Source organism: Jaculus jaculus, chromosome 6 (genome assembly GCF_020740685.1).
Source record: "Jaculus jaculus isolate mJacJac1 chromosome 6, mJacJac1.mat.Y.cur, whole genome shotgun sequence".
NCBI lineage: Eukaryota > Metazoa > Chordata > Mammalia > Rodentia > Dipodidae > Jaculus > Jaculus jaculus.
The window spans coordinates 161,156,424-161,181,237 of record NC_059107.1 but is presented as its reverse complement, the minus strand read 5'-3'; the positions used below and the strand labels follow the sequence as shown (position 1 = coordinate 161,181,237).

General features: G+C 54.9%; 1 protein-coding gene across 1 annotated transcript in view; it reads right to left on the bottom strand.

Annotated features, from left to right (window-relative positions):
* Positions 1 to 24,814, bottom strand: part of Parvb (parvin beta) — a 105,113-nt gene that overhangs the window by 16,754 nt on the left and 63,545 nt on the right. The window contains exons 4-8 of the mRNA XM_045153372.1: positions 19,262 to 19,364; positions 11,084 to 11,224; positions 9,871 to 9,986; positions 6,947 to 7,005; positions 3,750 to 3,769 (exon numbers count right to left, since the gene is read on the bottom strand). Coding sequence (XP_045009307.1) covers positions 3,750 to 3,769; positions 6,947 to 7,005; positions 9,871 to 9,986; positions 11,084 to 11,224; positions 19,262 to 19,364 — 439 coding nt within the window. The remainder of the gene's footprint in view (positions 1 to 3,749; positions 3,770 to 6,946; positions 7,006 to 9,870; positions 9,987 to 11,083; positions 11,225 to 19,261; positions 19,365 to 24,814) is intronic.

The following is a 24,814-nucleotide window of genomic DNA, read 5'->3' as shown; positions in this document are numbered from 1 at the left end:
GGTCTAGGAAGTCACTAGATGAACCAGGTGCAGGTGTTTTGGAGGGAGGGGCACAGGCCTGGGGGCCGAGGCAGCAGCCAGATGGACCAGTGTCTCCAGTGTTCCCAGATCTACCCCAAGCATGTCACTTGGACTCTATCAGGTTGCCTTCACTAAAGGTGAGCTTCTGCTTTAAATATCTTATTTATTTGTTTGTTTGACAGAGAAAGAGGAAGAGAGAGACAGAGAGAGATTGGGCACGCCAGGGCCTCCAGCCACTGCAGACGAATTCTAGACGTGTGCGCCCCCTTGTGCATCTAGCTAACGTGATTCCTGGAGAATCAAACCTGGGTCCTTTGGCTTTGCAGGCAAACACCTTAACTGCTAAGCCATCCTTTGAGCCCTATAGCTGAGCTTTTAGACTAGAAAGTTCTCAGCAGCCTCCTGAGTCTCTGACTCCACTTGAAGGGCAGCGGCTGGGGCCGCTGACACATGCCCACCTGGTGTCAGGGAGCTGCCCCAGTAACAGAGATGGGCTCCCCTGTTCCCTAGACACTTGCATTCCCCGAGGTTCCTCGCACTGAGGCTGGGGGTCAACGGTCTCTCATAATCTAACCACATCCCCCTCATATGCTGTCAGCTGGTCCCTGGTGGCATCTGAGTTTGTGCCCATGAATCATGCCCAGAAGAATGGGGGAGAAGGAGCCTTGAGGTCTGAGCTGGAGGGATTAGAGGGGAGGCGTCCCAGCCAGAAGGAAGAGAATGCATAAGGGGTGGCAGAGCCGGCCAGGGGCCTGTGAGGGGGGCTGAGGGGCTGTGTCCTCAGAAGGGTGCCTTGGGTAGCACAGTGGCCAGGGAGAGGGACATCAGGCCAGAGTTTTATTTTTCCTTGTCCCCTCTTTTTGAGGCAGAGTCTCATATAGCCCAGACTAGCCTTGGTCTTGGTGACGAAGTGGAGGCTGGCCCTGAACTCTTGATACTCCTATTTCTATCTCCCAAGTGCTGAGACTACGGCCATATGCCACCAAATCCAGTCAGGTCAGAGTTCTAGAACAGGCTTTGCTGGCAGAAGCTGGGGAAAGGTGAGGGGGCGGGGCTGGGGTTCTACCAAGGCAAGGAGATGAGGAAGACGCGTCCTCTCTTCTTTCCCCACCATCCTAAGACAGCCTTAGAAAGGACTCCTCTGGGCGGGGGAGCCGAGGAGGAGGGAGGGCTGCCAGCTAGAGAGAAGAGGCAACCAGCAAAGCCGTTGCCATGGAGACCAGGCTATAGCCTCCCAGTTCCCAGGAGATTTGTTTCCAAGGAGAGAAAAGCTGGCTCTCACCTCCGCCAGGACGAGATGCTGATGGAGGGGGCTGGGGAGACACAAGGGAGATGACCAGAGCAGAGGGCCTCTCCCTCCAGAGCACTCCAGGGCAAAAACGGAAGGCTCCAGCCCAGGCCAGCCCAGGCAGCGCCTCGAAGGCCTGACGGCCCCGGCCTGCAGCTCAGGGCTGGCGCTGGGAGCGGGCAGGCTGGGGCTGAGCCGGCTCCAGTCCTCAGGACGCTTCCAGTTCAGAGCTCTGAGCCAAGGGAATGGAACCAGACATGCCTACAAACTGACTGTAACACTGTCCTCCAGACAAGGGGAGGCTTATGGTGCAAGCAACGGGGTAGGGAGCCAGGGTCACATGCTCCGAGGGGGAAAGAGACCCTGTCAAAGCAGTAAATGATTACAGAAGTAAGGGAGGCAACTGGGAAAAGCAGAGCCGGTGGCGCTAGTTTGTAGCAGGGTTTAAAACAGTTAACCGAAGAGTGGAAAGAGGGAGAAAATCTCACATAGAGAGTGCGAGAAGCCTAGAAGCGAGGAGCCGCACGGTTGGTCCTAGACTCTCAGGGATGTGGAGGGACATGGAGGCCAGGGAGGACAGTGCCTGGGAGGTCCTTAGAGGCCACTGCGAGAACTATGGGCAGAAAGAGGACATGACCAAGAGTGCTTTGAGATCCCCGCACCTAGCACTGTGCAAAGAAATCAACTAGAAGGACCCGTTAGAGGCCAGCATCTTGGGGAATCCCCAGTACCTAACAGTGGGAATGTGGTCAGACCCTGGCAGGACAGTGAGCCAGATGCGGCTGGAAGAGCCGGGACAGAACCCCTCCAAGAGGCCGCCAGGAGCAAGGAGCCTGGCTGCATGGAGGCCGCCAGCGGGTAACCAGGAGACCTCGGAGCTTGCGTCAGCAGAAGCGCAAGGCGGGGGTGGAACTAATTGCCTGTCACCAGCTAATAGCCTGTTTCATCTCACAGTAGAGTCTGTGAGGCGTGAGCACAGCCCAAAGTCCTCACATGCAGCCTGGTCCCGTGGCCTCAGATGTCCCCATGCTCAGCAGCATGGTGGCGAAGCCCCGGCACACCTGGCTCCCTCCTCAGACACACACACACACACACACACACACACCCCGACCCAAGACTGTCCCGGCTGCTAGGGACCCAAGGTTGCAGGCTAACCTCTTCTAGCCAAACCGATTCTCTTCAGATCCCCTGAGCCCGAAAGGGGGCCAAACCAAATACAGAAGCGACACCTCCACCAAAAGCCTGCATGGACTTGAGGTCCCCACTCCTGCCATCCTTCTGCCTTTACATCCTCCGGGGAAGAAGGGAAAGGAGATGATGAGGAAGACACTGAGCCCCCAAACAGCCTCCATCCAGACATGGGCAGGGCAAATGATGCCTACTAGACACAACCAGGCATCCCACATGGACCCTGTGGCTGTCCCTATCCTGACTCTCCAGGGACTATACACAGGAGGCTGTCTTTCACCTCTCCTTATTTGCTGTTTAATAATAATGGCATTAAACATGGGGGGAGGAGAGAAAGAGCTGGGATGCTTAAAAAAAATTAGCCTGTGCATGTTCTAGGAGAGCACAGCATACTGCTCACTAGAGAAAGCTCAGGGGCCACAGATCTATGTATTCTCTCAAACTCTGAACCTTCTGCAATAGCAATGGCCTTCCCTGCTCTCTGGAGAACATGGTATGGAGGTGAAGTTACGGCTCTCTGCTCTCTGGAGAACATGGTATGGAGGTGAAGTTACGGCTCTCTGCTCTCTGGAGAACATGGCACAGTGGCCAAGTATGTTCTGGTTTTGAATTTCCCAGCACAGCCTCCTTGCTCTGGCTGCCAGCTGGTCTTCCACCTCTGAGGGTTTAAATGCTCACAATGCTGCCACAGCTGCTGGTCCCTCTGTCTGCCACTACTTGCTGAGATGAGCAGGTCTAGTGTTTTGGCAGGGATGGGGAGACTGGCCCTTCTTTGGCAATGGCCTTGAAAAGTCACAGCGTAATCTAATCACCCACACAAGAAAGGCAGGACGTGGCCAGGCAAAGTTCACAATGTCTCACTCAGGCCTCTCATTAAGCCCCTGTATGGCCCATTCCACGGAGAATAGGGAGGTGAGGGGCAAGCCAGAGGCGACAGCTGGAAACACAGCCTCAATGGAAGGACCCCAGAAGAATCTGCAAAACCAGGTTTTCAGCTGGCAAAAATCAATGCAGGAAATCTCCCACTCGACCGCCTTCCCTCCAGATCAGCCAACGACACTGTCCAGGCCGGCCGCCCCGCATCCTAGCTCCTCCCGCCCAGCACAGCAGCAGGTGCCACGCCCCAGACATCCCCACGTCTCACTGTCCCGTCCTCCTGCTCTGAGAAGGAAGCAGGAAGCCTGCATGACAGCACGAGTGGGCTTCCCGAGACAGGCCCTGTCCGTGTTTCCCACCCCTGCCAGGGACTTACCAAACCGGCCCATCATCATCCTGCAAAGGAAGACAAGGAGAGAAGTTAGATGTTCGCTCAGACCCAGTGCTTAAGCAACCCGAGCCAGGCAAGTGGGGACACCCAACCCCCCCACCACCTCGCCCCATGGGAACAGATTCAATCTGTCCTTCTTTGGTGACAGAGGTAAAGAGCGTGTGTGGATGGCTGACATTCACATAAGACCACCAGGAACTCGCCCTCTTCCCTGGAATGCCACTGGAGGGGATGGGCATGGCGCGTCACAGGAGTGGGAAGGATTTCAACCACAAACAGTGTCCTACAACCATCACCCGGCAGGCTGAGGGTGAGGCTACAGCTAACCCAGGCCATCGCGTCTTCCGGATGCGTTTTCAGAAACTTGTGAAACTGAAGTTTCCAAAAACCCATGAGTCCAGGCCCTAAAGCTCACCATGAATGGGAGACAAGTCTCCTTTGAAGACCCCACCACCTGGTGCCTAGCTGCCACCCACACATTCCCTTCCCAGGAGGCCAGGAGACTTGTTCTTATGCCCAAATGCCTCTAGGGCATGTCCTTGGGCTCCATTTCATTTACTAAGAATTTACTGGAAGACCTTATCATGTGCCAGACAGACACAGCCAAACACCCAAGCCTGGCCTTAGGACTCCAAGGGTGAAATACTCTCCCAGGCATTGTCTCTCCATGGCCCAGCACTGGACAAGGACAGATATGAGATAATATATGGATGAAAAGACAACCATGTGCTCGTGTATGGCATGCCGGCAGTGCTTCCTGGATGGGGTGGCCTTTCAGCGGCCTCTAGGAAACCAGAAGGGTGCAGAGACCAGATGGGATGTGGTGGCAATGAACCAGAGGTGACCTAAGTGATGTGGAGGGGACTCAGGGGAGACAAAGTAATGGGCACACAGTAGGGACACTGACAGCCTCTGGGCTGCTTGGTGGCTCTTAGCTGCCACCTCATGTCTTTAGATGATCTTTCAGATCCACTGAGTGCACCAGAGGGGAGAGGGCAGGGGTATTAAACCCCAGGTCTGGTGGGTGAGGAGGTGAAGCAGGAGGTGGGTGGGGCTGATGAAGACCTGGAAAATCCCAGGTCCCTCCCTGGCAGCTTGAGACAGGCACCCCATGGAAATGGCCTCACTGAAAGTGCATGCACTCTACTGGCTGCCCCTTCCCCAGAACATTCTGGGTGTGTTGGAGCACGTCCCATGGCCTGTGTGTCTGATTTCCCAGTCTGTGGACACACCTTCTCAGCAGCTTGATCCACAGCCCTGGAGAACAGGAGCCATGTCCACCAACTTTCCTACCTCTCCTAGTGCCCAGCTCCAGCCAGGCACACAGCAGGCGCTTGGGAGTCAGGACAACCTCCCACCTTTGTATTCTCCTCCCTAGGGCTTTACTCATACTATCTGCATAGCTCACAGCTGAGGGGAGCTGGGAGGAAAACCTGTTCATGAGAAGTAAAGGTGTTGGCAGAACCAGGCTCAGTCCACTCAGCCCCGTGGAGCTCAGATAACCTGAAACCACCCAGCTGAACACAGCCATATTAATACCCAGACATTGTGAGTAAATAAGATGGTCTGAAATCTCACAGGTCACCAAGGCCACACCCTACACTTCCATGCCTCTTTCCTCCCGGAGCCAAGGGCTCCACTGGGTTGGCATATAGCCACATTCCCACCCACCCCTGGCTCTCCATAGGTTCTTCCCCAGGCTCAGAGCTCCTTGAGAGCTGCATAGTAAACCCCACATGTGCATCCTCTTGTAGCTCAAAGATTGCCTGAGTACCCTGTGTCAGCTAGTTTTTGAAAGACCATACAGGGTTCACGGCCCTGCAATAAACATCCCTGTGAATGGAAGTGTATGTGCACGTGTTCTCAAGGTGCCCATGCGACCACCTGCAGTGAGGTGCATTCCCCTGCAGCAGGGTACGCTTACTGGTGGTGGCTCTATTGCTTGTCTGCCTATTCTTTAAAAAAAAAAAAAATTGTTTATTTGAGAGAAATAGGCAGAGAGAGAGAATGGCCATGCCAGCACCTCTTGCCAGTGCAAATGAATTCCAGGCACATGTGCCACCTTGTATATCCGGCTTTATGCGGCTACAGGAGAACTGAACCTGGGTCCTTTGGCTTTATTGGCAAGCAGTTCAGACACTAAGGTATCTCTCCAGCCCCCTACCTATTCTTTATTTGAGCCAGAGTCTCTTACTGATCCCCAAGGTTTGCCCCTCTTTTGAGAGTTCTGGAGATTACCAGGTCTCTGACCCCCTTCAGGATTGGGGTTACAGCTATGCCTGGCCATGCACAGCTGTTTATATGGGTCCTGGGGATCAAACTCAAGCAATCTCTCAGGCCTCCTCAAACCTCATGCTTGCACAGGAAGCTCTTAACCACTAAGCCATCTCTTCAGCCCTAAGTACCCTGAATTTTTAAGATCTTTAATGGGGTGTCCCATCAGAGGCTCCTGAACATCATACAATCAATATATACTATGAGGGCCCAGGATTGTTAGGCTATTTGTGTGTGGTATGTGAGGGTGTGTGCATGGTTTATGCACACGTGCAGATACTATTGCACCCTCCTTCTATCACTCTTCCACCTGATTTCCTTGAGACAGACTTTCCCACTGAACCTGGCACTCCCTGTGTTGGGCAGTTACACCGGCTGACCAGGCCACCTTGTCGTCTGGGACCCCGCAGCACTGGGGTTATAAGCATGCATGGCCCTAGCCACCAAGCTGACACAACCTGGCCCCCACCTGACATTCTCGAAGCTTGCCCTCTAAAGCGATGAAAAGTCCTGGAGCTTGGAGCGTAGCTCAGCTTTCACATGAGAAACTTCAAAGAAAGTATGTGGAAGGAGGAAGGATGAGGGGAGCCTGCGTGAAAATCACTCGCTAGTGCTGCTAGAATCCTAGCACCTAGGAGGCCAAAGAATTGGGAATTTTAGGTAATCTTTAGCTTTATATCACATTTGAGGCCAACGTGAACTACATGAGACCTTGTCAAAAAGAGAGAAAGAGAAAGGAGGGGAGGGAAGGAAGGAGGGAGAGGGAGGAAGGAAAAAGAGAAAAAGGAAAGAGGGCTTACAGTAAGACTACGGATGCGGCCAGGAAGCCAGGCCCACCTAGACCTCGTGTCCCCTCACAGCAGCAGCTTAGGCCCGGCGTGGGACGCAGGCCCCTCAGGTCCACTTACTCTGTGGTTGTGGTCAGCTCCTCTGAGATGTGGCTGGAATGCAGCAGGCCTTCCCGCTTCTGAAAGCCCCAAAGCAAACAAATCAGTACAAATTGTGTTAGGCAGGGGCGAGTGGAGAAGGGGGCATTGACGGGGGGAAAGCCATATGCAGGTAGCCTGGGACCAGCCCCACCACATGTCTGGACAGATACACTGCGGATGACCGCAGCGGAGACCTTCGCAGTGGCTGGGGTGCGCCCCTACCACCTCTCCATTCTTCATTTCCACGGTGCCCTGGGAGCTCATCTCTAAGGGGAGCTCAGGAGGAGGAACCCCCAAGACTCCTCAAAGGGACCCCATATTCTACAGCTATGACAGGTGAGGAGGGTGGTCAGGAAGCACATGAGTCACATGGGGGAGAAACCATGGAAAGAAAGCATGGGGGACTGGAGAGATGGCTTAGTGGTTAAGCGTTTGCCTGTGAAGCCTAAGGACCCTGGTTTGAGGCTTGATTACCCAGGACCCATGTTAGCCAGATGCAGAGGGTGGCACATGCATCTATAGTTCATTTGCAGTGGCTAGAGGCCATTCTCTCTGCCATTCTCAAATAAATAAATAAATATAAACAAAACAAATTTTTTTTAAAACAGAAAGTATGGGCACTGGGTCAAACAGGGTCCCCCAAAACTCACATCCACCTCAGACCTCACGATGTGACCTTCCTAGGAAACTATTTAGGGAGGCCACATTGGTCGTGATGGGTTCTTAAGCCAGGGTGACAGGTACTCTTGGAAAAGGAAAGAGCAGAAACAGACGAAGGAGGGGCATGGCTACGAGCTTGGGACCTTGAAGGCTGCCAATCCCGGAAGCAAGACAGGGCAAAGATGGGTGCTCCCCTGGAAGCGTGAAGGAGTGTGGCTGGCCAATTGCTACCTCAGAGCTGGGAGAGAGAACCCCTCCTACTGTCTGAAGGCTCCGTTTCTGGCCCTCGGTTTCAGCATCTCTGAAACACTATTGGGAACTCGTGACACACTTCTCAGTGCCAGGCAAGTGCACAGAGTGGAGGAAGCAGGGGTGATGGTGGGCAGGCAGCCCACACAGCCCAGGAGCTCCTGAAGGTCAGAAAGCAGACATGACCCCACCACCGCACTTGAGTCGCCGAGGGACAAAGCTTGGGTCTAGAGGAAGCGCCTCCTCCTTCCTGAGCTGGCCCCCAGGACTGGTTCTTGTTGAAGAGGAACCAACCACGGCCGCTGGCGTCCACTAGCTGCCGTCAGCTCGCCTGAAGTCTCACGCCTGCTGCTCAGGAGAGCTCACCAGGAAGACTGCTTATGTGCCCACGAGGCACACATTGATCACCTGCTGGTTCCTGGGTGCAGCAGAAGTCACTGGCGAAGCTGGGTGGTTGGAAGGTTTGCAGTGTCAGCCCAAGGTTGTGGGGACATCATTGCAGCTCAGAGAAACCCAGTGACCTGCCCAAACCTTCCACCACTGGGGGAAGTGGACAGGTGAGGCCTGGCCTGGATTCCTTCCAGTCATGAAATGTCACATGCCTTGCTTTGGCCCTTCTCAGGTAAGTTAGTGAGTCACCTGAGCAAGGACAGGGGCCAGCCCAGGGGACCTCGAAGGAAGCGCAGGGCAGCTCAGAGCAAGCCTTGGGAGGTCGCTTCTAGGGACAGATGGGCCAATACTGGACCTCATGGCCAACTTCCTTCCATTTTGGGCTTGGCCCAAAGAATCCAGTAACCCCGGTCAAGGCAGAGCATGCCAGGAGGGCTTGCTGGGGTCAGTCAGACTTTCCACAAACCCACGCTTGTCTTGGACCAAAGTGCGAGACTGAAAGGAAACACCACCCGGACACGGGGCCGGCTCAGTGCTCCTGGGGCCGCGTCTGACGTAGGTGGGTTTGGGAACCTGTCCCCATGTGTCCTTGCGAAGCCTTTCCCGGCAGCTTGCCGGAGAGCCAGCGTCCAAGCCCAGGGCCACAGGAATGGTCCCCCGGGGGTCTGCGTCACTCAGGCTGACCACAAACATCCTTTCTGGGAGGGAAATGGGGCGAGATGGCAGGTGACCTTCGCCTGATGCCAGCGAAAGCCTTCCTGTCAGCTCCTGGGATAGCAGACGGGTCAAAAAAGTGTTGGAAAAGAGACTCGCCCAGATAATCCTCCTGGACCACAGTGACCACGGATTGATCAGTCTGCCACAGAATTGAAAACAGAGCTGGGTGTCGCCAGCAACACAAACCCCTGGTTATATCCGGGTCTGAGTCCAATCTCAACTCTCTGGCAGACACACTCCCTCCTTCAGGCCCAAGAGTATCGTCCTCACTCACAGTCCCCACTCAGCAGCCCAGGCGAGTGCTTGGCACCTACAAGGTGCTTAATACATGTTCACTGATGAAAATGCACCTGAACCCAGCTGGGGCAGCATTTGAAGCAATGTGAGAGTGAGGCGGACCCACGCCCACCACCGTGAGCAAGACCCCAGGTCCTGGCTTCCTTTTTCCAAGTGAATCAAGACAAATGAACCTAAAAAAAGAACTAATGGGGAATGATGGCTTATAATACAGAGCAAATGTGGAGAACCTTTAATTTGGGTATCTATTTCCTCTTGCCGGTCTCAGCCTCCTCCAGTGAGTAATAAGCACATTGAAGGGGATTGAATTCCGACTCTCTGGCTTTGGAGAGAAATGAATGTTCTTTTCAAAAATCTGGGAAATTAAACCTCAACACCCGTGTGCCTCTCTTCAAATCAGTGCCATTGTCCCTGCTCCAATCACTCATCACGAAGCGGGGGTAAGACATACATTTTATCAAGAGGGAAAAATAGAAGGTAGCCTCTCAGGAGGAAAAATAATAATAATGAAAACTGGAAAGTGACGGAAGGACAAAGTCAGGCTGTCTTGCCGGTTGATAAAGAGTGACGTGACCACACGGTGTACTCACCCGGACGACCACCACCTGCACGGTGACGTGCTCGGGAAGGCGGATCGGGGCCCTGAAGTGCATGGCTAAGGAGACAAGGAGGTGCAGGATGGCTACCAGGTTCTTCCTGTGGATGGCTTGGGGCAGGAAGGGAAGAAGGGAGACCCTCAGGTCAGATGTTCCATCAACCAGGAGCCCCAACCCAAGGGCACATCTCGGGAAGGACAAAAGGACCATGGAAAAACAAACTTCTTAGGAGATTTATGTATAGTCTCTTGGTTTTTTTGTTTTGTTTTGTTTTCCCTGATGGCCCAAGGTGACTTAGGCAGCCGCTTTAAAAGCACTGTGGTTTCAAAAGCAGGGAATTGGAGGTTATAAGGAGAAGAACGGGTTATAGCCACGTACCCGCTACAATAATGCACGTTATTATCTTTGGCACCAAGCAACTTCTCCCACTGTGTAATCAGCTGTCCCCATGGGGGAGGGTGACAAGGGCAAGAACTGCTCTGAGAATGCCAGACTTTAACTCCTGCCCAGCCCAAGCCGGCCCTTGGCTGCCTGTCCCCACGCTCCTCCAGGTCTCCCCGAGCAGGAAGTCTCGGGCTTGGTTGCCGCCACATCTGCGCACGGATTTGCAGCTCTCCGCCCTCAGCCACAGCCCCAACAACACGGAAGCAGGCTGGCCAGGTCCTCTCCCTTGTCTTCCCAGCTCCAGAACACTGGGCCCTGCGGGTGAGCTCTTACACACGCCTGCCCGGCATGGAGCAGAAGCTTTGGGCGTGGACAGGACAGAGAGAAGTCCAGCGTTCCTCTCCCATTCTGTGCCCATCTGGGGTGCGAACACCGAAACGTCACGTCCTCCTCCTGCCAGCCCACTGGGTGATGCCCGCATGGGCTGTTTACAACCTGCTTCGGTGGACCAGCGGCATAACAGCTCACCTGGTATGTCAGGACTGGGGTTTTGGAACATGAACCCTTGGGGCAGCGCAGGCGGGGCACATCTGTGATCCTAGCACTCAGAAGGTGGAGGCAGGAGGATCAGGAATTCAAGGTCATGCTCAGCTACATATGCCAAGCTCCTTACCCTCACTTCCCAAGACCTCTCCTCCGCCCGGCCACCTCAGGAGGGTGTACCAGTTTTAGCTGAAAGGCCGTATGTGATCATGGGTGACAATGAGGAAAGGTAAGAGGACAGTTCCTTCTAAACACTCTCTTCCCACCAAGGGCCACTCACAGTCCACAGTCCACCGCAGCGGCCAGCCGTGAGGCCGCAGCAGGTCATGCACAGCTTCCAGAACCGTCTGCAGCTTCTGCTTCTGCCCAATCTCGGACTGTGTCACCTCGGCCACATTCAGCTTGCAGTTCGCCAGCTTTTCTGTGAGGAGGGGGACAAGAGAAGTACATTGTCAGAGGGTGCAGGAGGGGCCTGGAGCTGCCGGGTCCCCTGGCCAGAATGGGGTCCCGGGTTACGTCATGTTAGCATGAAACACCAGAGGAGTGGTGACATACCGAGCCGAGGGACTCTGAGCTGTGAGGCCATTCTCTGTGTGTGCGTGTGTGCGTGTGCGTGTGTGTGTGTGTGTGTACACAAATATGAATTGCCACAGCAGACATGTGGAGGTCAGAGGACAACCTCAGGGTGTCAGTCCTTGCCTTCCCTTTGAGACAAGGTCTCGCTGACTGTTTACTACTGCAGGCACCAGAGTAGCTGTCCTGCATCCTCCTGACTCTGCCTCCCGTTACCGTGGATACATCGGGCTCACAGATGTGAGCCACTGCATCCGGCCTTAAGTGGGTTCTAGGATCCAAACTCCTGCCGTCAGGTTTGCACAGCAAGAACTTCTAGCCACGGAGCCTTCTGCCCAGCCCTTGAGGCATTCTTACTGCTGAGTCAGTCCATAAGGCAATGGGGAACAGCTAGTTAGAGATGAAATGGCGATGTCCACGTGGAAATAAGCATCTTACGCAGTCAAATGGAAAAGAATCCTCCAAGCCGGGCATGGCGGTGCACACCTTTAATCCCAGCATTCGGGAGGCAGAGGTAGGAGGATCACTGTGAGTTTGAGGCCAGCCTGAAACTACGGAGTGAATTCCAGGTCAGCCTGGGCTAGAGTGAGACCCTACCTCAGGGGGGGAAAAATGGAAAAGAATCCTTCACGATGCCACATAAAGCTGGGTGAGGTAGGGCCACTTGGTAGGAGGACATGGGAGGGAGAAGGAGAGTTCGAGGCCAGCCTGTACTACATAGCAAAGCCCCGTCCCCTCCCCTTCCCCCAGAAAACAAACAAGCTAAGGAGATGGTCAGTCAGTAAAGTGCTTCTGCAAAAACATGATGACCCTAGTGAGATTCCCAGTAGCCACATGGCAGACATCTGTGCTCGGGAGGCAGAGACAGGAGACTCCTCCAGGCTTGCAAGCTGGATAGATGAGTTGAGTCGCTGAGCTTCACGTCCAATGAGACCCTGTCTCAAAAAAGTCCAGCCAGCACTTGGAGGCAGATGTAAAAGGGTCACCATGAGTTCGAGGACACCGTGAGACTGCATAGTGAATTCCAGGTCAGCCTGGACTACAGCGAGTCTCTACCTCGAAAAACCAAAAAGTCAAGCCAGGCATGGTGGCTCACATCTATAATCCCAGCATTCACTCAGGAGGCTGAGGTAGGAGGTTCACCCTGAGTTCAAGGCGAGCCTGAGGCTACAGAGTTCCAAGTCCGTTTGGGCCAGAGTGAAACCCTAACTCAAAAAAGCCAAAAAATAAAAAATAAAAAATAAGGTAGAGAGCAATTGAGGAAAACACCTTATGTCAACCTCTGACCTCCACATGCATGCACACATATACACATGTGCACTCCCCCCCCACACACATATACCACATATGTACACGTGCAAAACAGTAAGCGCAGCTGGGGACGAGGACGTTACCTGGTCTGCTGGGGAGAGAATGGAGAGGTGAGGTGTCCCAGTGGGGGCCGGAAGGAGAGGAGTCAAGTCTTGAGTCTCCCACCTTCACTCCCCCGCACCCCTATTCTCCTTCCCCTAGCGTTTTCACACTACAAGAATACGTTTGATTAGATATTCTCAGAGCTCGTGACTGTGATTTCCCAGAGCAAGCAGCCAACGCTCTGGAGGAGCCCCGGCAAGAGCTGTCACGTTCGCTCAGGATTCAATTACTAAGACAGACCCGGCCGCGGCCTGCGCGCCTTCGCTCTCCCGGGAGAGTCAGCGAGGCGGCAGGTGAGGGCAGGTGACGACGGCGACAACCTGAGCTCCAGCGGACCTGCTAAAGGCAGCGGGGCCACGCTCTCTCCTGCTCCTTAATTCCAAGACACAGTGTTTCCTGACAGGCTTCCTCTGCTGACTGGCAAAGGCCCTGGCACAGGGCATCAAGAGGCAATTCCCTAGGAGGGCCATTACCGCATCCTCGGCTCAGGCCTGACACACCGCAGCCCTCAATACAGGCCCGCTGTCTGCCCCACAGGCACTGAGCGAGATCGCGAAATGCCACGGGGCCCGAGGACCACAGGAGGCCTGCTTTCTGCATGCGATCCACACAAAGTCTGATGAAAGCTTTCTCTCCCCTCCTGTGGTTAGAACAGGCAGCCATTATAGGGTTCTCCTGGGGGGTGGGGGAAGAAGAGGACAGCAAAATGGCACAGTGTGGCCTGGTGTGCTTGGGACATCCCTTCGATCATTTATTGGTTCATAAAACAGCAGATGACTCCAATGCTACCATAGGTGCTAGATAAACCCAGACAAGACAGGTCCTAAGTGTGGGGACAGGCAGGGTAAATGACAGCCAAACTGGATCCTGGAGAGACCTGAGGACATCAGCCTGGGCAGAGATGAGTTTGATAGCTAAAACAAATCAGTCACATATATGGCTCTCCGCCATCTGTCACGAGTATAACAGGTCCCAGCAGGGTAACCCACATCTGCCTGTGTGAACACCCTTAACACACATGGCAAATGAGGCCCATGGGTGTATAATGACCAGGGTCAGGGCAAAGCAGGGCTTCTCTAGAGGTAGGAGGAGAAGAGGAAGGGTCAGAGAGCCCAGCCCCCAGGAGAAAATGGAACCTGACATGCTTCCTGTCCCTGCCACCAGCCATGTCACGTGGGGTTAGAGGAGGCAACAGAGAAGGGAAGGAAACCGCTCCAATCAGTGTGGGCTGTGGAACAAGGGACCACAGAGCTGTGGCTTAGATCAGACACTCTCCCAGCACGGGGAGCAAGAAGGTAAGGTGTTTGGGTTTGTCCCGAGCTTGCTGCTTAGCATGTAGACGCTGGCTTCTCCCCGTGTCCTCACGGGTCTTCCCTCTGTGTGTCTGCAGCCCGGGTTGCCCTCCTACCAGAGCCTCCTGAGGGCTGTGATGGCAAGTGTGCCACCACACCTGGCTAATCCCTTCACGCAAGGACCTTAGTCATAGCGGAGTAGGGCCAGCCCCAGCCTAATGGCCTCCTTTTGACTTAATTACTTCTTTGAAAAAACCTGTTTCTAGGGCTGGAGAGATGGCTTAGCGGTTAAGCGCCTGCCTCAGAAGCCTAAGGACCCTGGTTCAAGGCTCAATTCCCCAGGACCTATGTTAGCCAGATGCACAAGGTGGAGCAGTATGTGGACTTCGTTTGTAGAGGCTGGAGGCCCTGACGCAGCCACCATCCCCGCCGCTTTCTCTCTCAAGTAAATAAAAACAAAATTTTTTTTAAAAAAGTCTCTCTCAGGCTAGAGAAGTGACCCTGCTGTGGTTAAGTGCACTTCCTGTGAAAGCCTGACAACCCAAAGAGGGCGGAGACCCCGGAGTCCAAATCTCCAGAAGCATCACGAAGAGCTCGGCAACCCCGTCCTGCGGGGAGCAGTGAACTGTCAAACAGCAAGCTCTAGAACGCGTAAGAGGCTCCATTGCAAGGAAGAACAGGCAGGTGAGTGAGGAAGGGGGACAGCTGAGGCTCCGTGGCTGCCGCGGTGAGCAGCGGAGTGCCACTTAACCTCACACACGTGTGCAAGCACCAAACACACCACACCATACGTATGCACGCATGCAACAAACTCCATCTCTAAATGTACTTAGGGGTTAGGACTTCAACATCTGACCTTGGGGGCAAGGACATGACGCAGACCATAATCCATAGATCGAGGAGGCTGGCCACACCCAGCTGTCATGCCCTGGGTCTCCGCGGCACGGTAACTGCGTAAGCCGAAGGAAGGGACTTCCTGTGTTTCATTAGACACTGCTCTGCTGACAGTGGTACTACGTCACGGCCGGGCCTCCCATCTTCCCAAGCATGTAAAGAGACAGAGCAAAGTGGGGTGATCCTCAAGTGTGGCAAGTGGCCAAGGGTGGTGTCCTCTATGGGGCTGTGCATGCACAGGAGAGAGGCCTGACTCTTGCCAATCAGTAGCAGTAGCTGGACAACAGCTGGCTAGAAAGCCCCTCAACACCTGCATGGGCAGCCCGCCCTGCCCACCTACAGTCTACCTTGATAATGGCCCTGCAAACACAGCCTGGCACAGCTGGGCCCACAGAAACCTGGCCTGCAACAGCAGAGCTGGCAGCTGCCTCCAGAATGTCCTCGCTAGAAGAGGTGGAGGCTGTGAAGACGGCCAGGGGTTAAAGGTGCTTGCTTGCAAAGCCTGCCAGCCCAGGTCCAGTTCCCCAACACCCACATAAAGCCAGCAAAAGGTGACTCAGGTATCTAACGTTCGTTTGCAGCAGCAAGACCCCCTTGCGCACACACATACACAATTAATGCATGAATTCATTCATTCGTTCATTCGTTCACAAATGTTTAGGAAAGGAAAGAAGGGCTGCTCTGGGGGGGTGCTCTGGTGGCTCACCTCTGGTGAACTCCGTACATCAAGGCCAGAGGCCGCTTCGCCTCCACCTCACTCCCATCTACCTGAAGCGCCTCCTCCGCAACTCCTCTCACAGTGACGTTCTTCAGAACCCCCTCCCTCATGCTGGTCCCCTGGTCCTGCCCGCTCCTGGCTGGCAGCCCAGGCTCCAGTGCCCAGATCTCCCCTACCACGGGCACACCAGAGCCAGGGGCCTTGGTGCTCAGCCAACACCCTCACTTGGTTTTAGTTTCCTTTGGAAAGACAACAAGCCTGTGCTTGCATCAAGGTCACGCCTGGGATCCCTGGGCTCAAGAGCCACACAGATCAAGAGCCATCAGCTCTCACCAGGAGAACAAGGTTGCTCACAGCCAGGCAAGGCATTCTGATGTTCTGTTGGGATCTGCATTCTTGTCCAGTGTTCTTTTTCTGCCTGCCTGCCGGAGCAGCACACGAGCCACTTGACATGCAGAAGGTTGCAAAACTACTTAAGAGTTTCCTTGAGATATTCAAATGAGAGGGACCGACAGGCACTGTACCAGCGCCTTACACTTTACACTTTACAGATGAGAAGCAACGTAGCAAGACTGGCAACCACAGCGGCTTCCACACGAGAGCCATGTGGCCAGGGCCCACGCAAGAGGACGGGCTCTGAGAGGTCAGCGACCCCTGCCCTGGAAGAGGGCGTAGGGGAGGCGGCAGCCATGTTGACAGCCAGCCATGGTTGAGGCAGACGCACTTAGAGCCCATCTCATAACCGTGAAGGCCAGCATCAACCCAAGAGACTGGGTCACCCACAATCCCCATGGGGTTGACCTGCATCCCCAATGAGGAAGGCCTCTTCAGAAAAGGGTCAGGGAGGAGGGAAAGGATGGTACCAATATGTGACGTTTACATACAGAAAATGTCTATATCTAATTTTTAAAAAAGCATTAGCTGTGTGTGGTGGGCCCCAGCACGGGGGAGGCAGAGGTAGGAGGATTGCCATGAGTTCAAGGCCACCCTGAGACTCCATAGTGAATTCCAATCAGCCTGGGCTAGAGCAAGACCGTATCTTGAAGGAAAAAAAAAAGCAAAGCATCAGCTGGCCTGTCAAACCCACAGGTCCAAAGAAAATTAAGTCTCCCCCAGACTCTTTAAGGAGGAGGAAGGCTGGTTTCCCACGGCAGCAGCCCCCTGCGCTGGAACCTTGGGGTGGTGTCACCCACAGCTCCACGGGCTCCCCTGGCTTTGTCGGCCGTCATCGCAGACTTCCAGTTCAGGGACATGCAAGCAGCCGGTGCCAAGCAGGGCTAAGTATGGCCACTCACTTTAGCACACGGGTGCAGATGCACGGACACTCCAGTGCTAAAACGTCAGAGCTTGATGCGTTTATAGTAAAACCGTGACAGTCATGAGACCACCACGTTTCAGAATTATTCTAGAAGCATGGGAGTTTATTCTGAAATAGGGATTTTTTTTTTTTCTTTTGAGGTAGGGTCTCCGTCTAGCCCAGGCTGACCTGGAATTCACTATGTAGTCTCAGGGTAGGCTCAGAATCTCGGCAATCCTCCTACCTCTGCCTCCCCCGTGCTGGGATTACGAGACAGGGATTCTTGCCTTAGCCACACATTGACCATTTGCTGCTCAAATGAGTAAGGAGCTCAGGAGCCCCTCTCCAGGGGCCATGTGCTAAGCTCCAGCCCGAGTGGCCGAGCTCCCCCGTCCACAGCCAGGCCCCGGACCCAGGATCCAGGTAGGCAGCTTCCCCGACTGCTCACTTGCCAGCCCCCAGGCTACTCTCCGGGTTCGCCCATTTCCTGCTTGTTCAGGCCACACAGGGGGCCACCAGCTTCCAACCCCTGGTAGCGCTAACCTCCAGAACACCCGTGGCTGTGTGCGTTGCGCCCTAGCCAGAGCCGCTGCTGACGCCTGCGCCGCAACACGAGCATCCTGGGCCCAGCTTTGACTCCTGACCCTCCTCCCACCCACTCTGCTCCCCAACACCCCAGTGACGTGTCAAAGCTTCAACTCAGATAGCGCCATGACCCCACTCAAGACCTCTAGCGGCTCCTGTCACGCAGAAGCAAAGCCTTTGTTTGCTAGGTCTAGGCGCGCTCTGGCCCCGTCCATCTTCCCTGCCTCACTCGCTGTACCCTGCATCCGCCCCGGCCCCACACACTGGTCGACATGACCAGCTCCTCCAGGCCTCAGAGCCTCAGCCTCTTAGGTTCTGTGCGGGGTGGGGGGGGGGCTCCGCTAGACCAGAGGCTCTCCTGACCTCCCGGCCTGCAGCCCACCCAGCAGCTAAACACCCCATGACCTACATGATCCCTTAGTCACCAGCACTCTCATAGCAACCGTTTGTTTCAGCTTGAACCATCCCATCCCATAATACTTCCCCACTGTCTTTCTTTGCTCTGTTGCAATGCATGCTGGGGGTGGGGGATAGCTTTCCCCGTCCTTTCCCACGGTCTCGCGAGCCCAGGTCCATACTGGCCCACAAGTCAGTGACTATGTACTCAACAGGTGAGTACACAAATGAGTGAATGGATGACCAAAGCAAGCACAGTTTCCCTCCACATCTCCTTTTCAAAATGTTTGTTTGTTTTCTGCGTGTGTATAGTACGTGTGGTGTGGTGTGAGAATATGTGCACCACATGCATGGGTGTGTAGATGCTCACACCCATATGTGCGTGTGCGAGGCCAGGGTGGGCTCCTCGAGCGCTCATCATTCACATGGTTCCTTGAGACCGTCTCTCACTAAGCTGGGCTGCCACTTTCCAGTCAGCCTGGCTGTTGAGTTGTCTACATGGGTGCCCAGGAATCGGACTCGGGGCAAATCAGGCCCTCTCGGGTCCTCATGTTTGCATAGTAAGTGCCCTTACCTGCTGAGCGATGTCTCCAGCCCCACATCTTTTTGAGAAAATACCAACATGTCCAGCAATCGCTCCAACCTGCACAGTGAGCCGTGACACCTCCCCTCCCGCAGCCCTCCCCAGAGCCCTTCCCCGGAGTGTGTGGGTGCCGCCGAGGCACCAGGCACGCGGCCTGTGTGCTTTAGATAAAGCTCTCCCACCCCAGCCCCAGGGGCACTCTGGCGGGCATCTGCTCCCCTTGCTAGCTTCCCTCAGCCACGCAGCCTTACAGCGGCCTCCCCTGTGGCTCATTCAACTGTCCTCAGCCAGGACATGGGGACAATAAAGCCAAGCCCACGAGGAATCACGAGTCCTGAGGGTGGTGAGCTTCCTCAGAGGGGTCCTCCCACGCTGGGAGGAAGGTGCTCATAGTCAGACTGGGCAGGGGCACCGCAGAGCTGACCTGAGGACCATCTCTCTCTCATCAAGCCCTATCTCCCTCGTCACCAGCATGGACACCCACAGGACTGTTCTAGAAGCCGTGTGTGACCGGCTGCAGTTAAGGGACTCTGAACACTGCCCACCACAGAAACTGCAAAGACAGAAGAGGAAAGCGGGAGATGGCCGGGCAGACACGGCTGGGGCCCAGAGGAGGCCACCAGGAGGCGAGCACCGTGGTGCTGGGTCTACTCTCAGGAGCTGGGGCCCAGGGGACAGCATGGCCAGCCCAGGCCTCTGGCACTCACCCAGAAGCTTCTGCAGCACCTGGCCATCATATAGGTCCTCTTCCAGCTGCTTCACGATGATCCGCTCCTCCGCCAGCACGTCGTTGATCCACTGCTGCAGCACCTGGGGCAGGAGGATGAGAGGCGCGGGTCAGACTCACTCTGACCATGGCACAAGGCCGTGGCCAGAACAGGCACGGGTGGGAACTGACCCAACACTAGAAGGGCAGCATGACACCAGCCTGGTAACTCTCAAGCAATGGCCAGGACAGGAGTGGACACGCAGATCCACGAAAGGGGTTTGAGACTTCCTAGCAGTCCCTAGGGACTCCCGCAGGGATGGTGAGGAAGGACAGATCTCATCGGAAAGGCCTCACCTCTCCCCATGAGCAAGAGACACTATACAAGTACTGGGCGTAGATAGGAGAGGAGCCATGAAGTCTCCCCTTCATCCCCTTCCTGACCTGCCCCACAGCTGTCCCTCACCTGCCCCACAGCTGTCCTGGCCCCTGGAGCCCATGTGGCCTTGCTTCCCAAGACACTTGTGAATAGCCCTGTGAATGTAAAACCTACCTGTACTATTCAGGGGACATGGGGAGAGACCCTCACAGAGCCCACAAAGAATTATACAACCATCACCCCAACCCATTTTAACTTATTTATTCATTTGAGAGAGAAAATAGGCACACCAGGGCCTTCATCTGTTGCAAACGAACTCCAGATGCATGCGCCACCTTGTGCAGCTGGTTTATGTGGGTCCTGGGGAATCAAACCTGGGTCCTTTGACTTTCCAGGCAAGTGCCTTAACAGCTAGGCTATTGCCCCAGCCATTCCCCACCGCCCCCCTCGCCCAACCCATTTTTGTAGACTTCGAAGCCTCTGAACAGAAACCCCACTTCCAGCCACAGGCTTCCCCCAACCCACCCACTTCATCCATAGCTGTGCGGCATACCTGCCTCTCCTGGAGGCCACACAGTGAGACCACACCGTGTGTGGCCTTGCATCACTGGCTGCTGTCACTTAGCACCCTTTGAGCCTGGACCTCACTACAGTATCATCAGCCCTTCCTTCACTTCTTATGGCTGGACAGCATGCCGCTGGGGGACGGGTATATCGGATTTGTCGTCCGTTACTAAGCATTTGAGTTCTCACCACGTCTTGGAACTGTGAAACACACTGCTGTGAAGGCTCATGTATTAGGGATTTTCCCCCCTCAGCATATGTGTATAATATGTGCTCATACGCGTGTGGAGCCAGAGGACAACCCTGGACATCACTCCTCAGGAACGCTGCCCACCTATGGTTGAGGCGGAGTCTCCCATTGGCCTGGAGCTTTCCGATTAGGCTGGTGGCCAGAGAACCCGGGGGACCCTCTAATCTCCACCTCCCCAGCACGGGGATTGCACGCACACACCACATGGCCCGCATGCTCACAGGGCTTCGGGAACTCACTCCGGCCTCCGCGCTTGCAAGGCCAGCACTCTGCCCCCTGAGCCAGCTCCCTGGCCCCACGCCTGGTCTTCATATTCCGCTGGTTCCATTTTCCTAGGTCTGTCTTCTCCATAAGCCTTTTCTCAACCAACTGGCCCCTTGGTTCACCCAGTGACGCTCTCTGGAAGCAGACTTTCTGTGCTATGAACGTGGCTATGAGACGGTCACTCATCCGGCCTGCCCATGACACTGGACACCTCCAAGAGCAGCAGGCTCCTGTGCAGGCTGGAGCCAGGACACAGGCCACGGCCCCCCCGCACTGGCAAAATGAATAAAACTACTGAATTTGCTCCTGCTAACTTCTGGAAGGTGGCAGTTTACGGCCACTCTCAGAAGGAGGTCCAGAACGTACAGTCCTCTGTCACTCTTTGCAGAAGTGGTCCCAGAGTCAGCTGCTGTGAATTCCGTCTTCCCACTGGCAAGAGGTTCAACGAGCCGCACACTAGCCGGAGGGGAGGCAGGAGTGGAAGTGAGCCCACAAAGCCCTGGGGGCTCCCTGAATATGTCAAAGCATCGCCAAGGGGCTAGAAGACAGAGGGCTCCTTCCTGGACCCTCTGGGTGACCCCGGCTCTGGCACAGGCATCTTGGGGGCTCTCGCCACCTCCAACTCATGATGTTCTTCCCTCAGGGCACACTGGACCCTGCCACTCTCTGATACCCTGCCATGTCCTCTGAAGGGACCTCCTAGACCCCAGCCCTCCTGTCTCTTCTCTTTTTTTGGGGGGGGAGGGAGGGTTTCAAGGTAGAGTCTATGTAATCTCAGGGAGGCCTCCAACTCATGGCGATCCTCCTACCTCAGCCTCCGAGTGCTGGGATTAAAAGAGTGTCCCACCACGCCCGGTCAGCCATGCCCTGCTCCAACATGATCCCTAATCCAGAGCGCTCCACAGATGCAGCCGCCTGGGACCATGCCAGGCTTGGTAGTGCACACCTTTAATCCCAGCACTCAGGAGGCAGAGGTAGGAGTATCACCGTGAGTTCAAGGCCACCCTGAGACCACATAGTGAATTCTAGGTCAGCCTGGGCTAGAGCGAGACCCTACCTTGGAAAACCAAAAAAAAAGAAAGAGAGAAAGAAAGGAAAAAGATACGGAAAATGGATTCATTCTCCCTGAGCCTCGGGGCCTCCCCTCGCACTTCACGTCTGTCCCTTTCTGACCGGCCCCACCTGGCACCACGTTCTAGTCCAACCTTCCTCCCCCGAGGCCACCACCACAGCCCTAGTGCCGCCTCTGGGCCTTCGAGCGAGCGTGCCACTCCCTCCACCTGAGCACTCGTCCCCTGCCACACAGCACATCCCTAACCCTAAGCACACGGCTCTGTGAGGTCACTGACCTCATGTACTGAGCATGTCATGGTGCTGGGAACAAACCAGACTGACGGGGTCTCTTCCCTGAGCACATGCCAATCACACCTCACTAGACAAACCAACACCCGGCCAGGGTTGTAATCACGGTTGTGAACTGACATGAAGCTGGGCACGGGCAAGAACGAGGCGCACGCCTCAGCCAGGTGATGAGGTCCACATGTAGCAGCTTGCGTGGATGGATGAACCCCAACATGTGATGACAGTGCCTCAGCTGTGCCCACACCATGAGGTAAACATTGGCAAACCCTGTTCAAGGGGTATCCTTCAAAGTTCCAGGGGACTCTGAGAAAGTCCTAGCCCCCAGGAGAGTTGATGACTAAACGTCGACTGTTATCCCGGGAGACATCTTCAGAGATGAGGGGAATCTGAGGGAGCGGGGACAAAGTGGGGACCACAGTCAGCGACTCCAGCAATAGCGGTTCATTAACCTGCTGATGTGGGCAGAATGGGCACCACTGTGGGAATGTTATGTCAGCATCCCTCCCTCCCATCACAGCATCTCACTGTGTAGCCCAAGAGGGTCTAGAACTTTCCATCCACCTCAGTTGATGCCTCAGCAGTGGTGGGATTACAACCAGCATCCTCCGGCTTCTTACACTTTCCTGATGGCATCTTCAGAAGCAAAAGCCCCCTCCTCCCCCTGCCAGGTCCAGGTTGTCTGTTTCCTTTTCTGGCCTGGTCTTCGCAGTCCTAGCACAGACGTATCTAAATCGGGGTCATGGAAATCCGCCTCCAGGGCTTCCCTGAGGGCTGAGCTTAGGTCTTACCCTGGGGGTGCCGATGATCTAAAGTGCTCCTGCCAGGTGGAAAGGTGCAAGATGCCAATAAGGAAAGGAAAACAAGATGGTGGCCGACCATTGCTCTCCCTGGGAAAGCTAATCTTCTCTGGGAAGTTGTGAAGAAGGAAAGAGAAATGTCTGCTTGGCCTGCAGCTGCAAGAGCCCCGGCCACATTAGAAGGCAAGTGCTTAGCGGAGGTGGCAATCTCGACCCAGGCCCAGGCCCAGCATGCACTGGGGCTTGTGGGGACTCCCGTGAGGAAAAACGGGTAGAGTGCCCATGTCAGCCCTGTGCTGGGGGGCATGGACGCGCAGAACTGCAGAGCAGTGTCTGCCCAGTAGGACAGTGAGTTGTCACAAGGGCCCATGCTGTAAGAGGAATGGGCATGGGGTTGCACAGGGCACATGCAGAGCCAGTCTTGCCCTGGCCCCACCCCATCTGCCCACCAGCTATGACAACAAGCCAAAATGAGAGTTTTCCAAGGCCTACGTGCACACTCACTCTCATCCACCCACAGGCCTCTGCCACTGTGTCAGCGGCCTCTCTCCCCTGAACTCACGCTCTCGCTGGTCATAAAACACACCGGGCATATGCATACCACAGGACCTTTGCACCTGCTACGGGTCACGTGGCTGCGCTATCCCAGAGGGTCTCTGCTCAAACACGGGCCCTGGCCCTGCCCCGCAGAGCAACAGCAGGGGGGCCCCACTGCCACGTGACGACATAGTCACTTGTCCCTTGTCATGTCTGTTTCCCAGCTGCACCGTCAGCTTTGTGAGTGGGGCTTCTGTTTTGCTTGGTGTACGATCCCCAGTGGCTAAGACAAAAACAGACCCATGCTCTCAAACAAATAGCAGGGCTGCCTAGGGACGGTCTAGAAATGTCTCCTGGGCCTGCAGACATCTGGTTCCAGAGGCTGCAGTCCTGTTAGAGAATACACCAGAGACTGTTTCTGCTACATTAAAAAAAAAAAAAAAAAAACCCTAAAACTGCAACAAAGAAAAAAGCCACATCTGGGACTCTGGCCTGGCCCAAGACCACACGCAACACCCACAGCCCGAGGGCTGGCTCGCTGGGTGAAGCGCCTGTTTGCCTCGAAAGCATGAGGAGCTGAGCTCGCTCCCCAGTAAAAAGCCAGACGTGCACTTCTGTAACCCCAGTGCCAGGGAGGCGGAGCCAGGGGGTCTCTAGCAAGATAGTCTCACCAAATCGGTGAGCTCCAAAGGAGGCGGGCAGTGCCTTAAGAACACCACCCGATGTTTCCTCGGGCGCGCATACAAGTGCACACAGATGTTAGGAAAAAATGAGAGAGAAAGAGAGAGAGACAAACAGCTCAAAAAATCAAAACCAGCCGGGCGTGTTGGCGCACGCCTTGAATCCCAGCGCTCAGGAGGCAGAGGTAGGAAGATCGCCAAGAGTTCAAGGGCGGCCTGAGACTACATAGTGAATTCCAGGTCAGCCTGGACTACAGTGAGACCCTACCTCGGAAAAAAAAAAAAAAAAAAGATCAAAACTAAACTCTACTGGGTCACATTCTCAGCTTTGGGAAGCACAAGTTGTCCCTAGCTCGGCCTTATCACCACCACCCCCAGAAGTGCAGCTGACTGGAGGGACAACCCCCGATCATCCATCCTCCTCCTCTGCCATCCGTCTTAATCTTCTGCTCCATAAGAAACATCTTCAGACAGCACAGGCCATTATTTTTAGGGATGCACTCATTTGCAAACCCAGGTCCTGCGGGCGACCAGCGAGGACATCTATTAATTACATCCTTACTCGGAGCTGGCGCACGGGCAGCTCTGCGCGCTTGCTTTAACCAGAATAAAGAATTACTTTGCCTTCAGCTCCTTCTGAATTATAATCGGGATCTGCAGTCTGTCTCCCCCGAGCCGTGACAGCTACGTTTTAATCACTTCCAAAAAGAGTCCGGCTGCT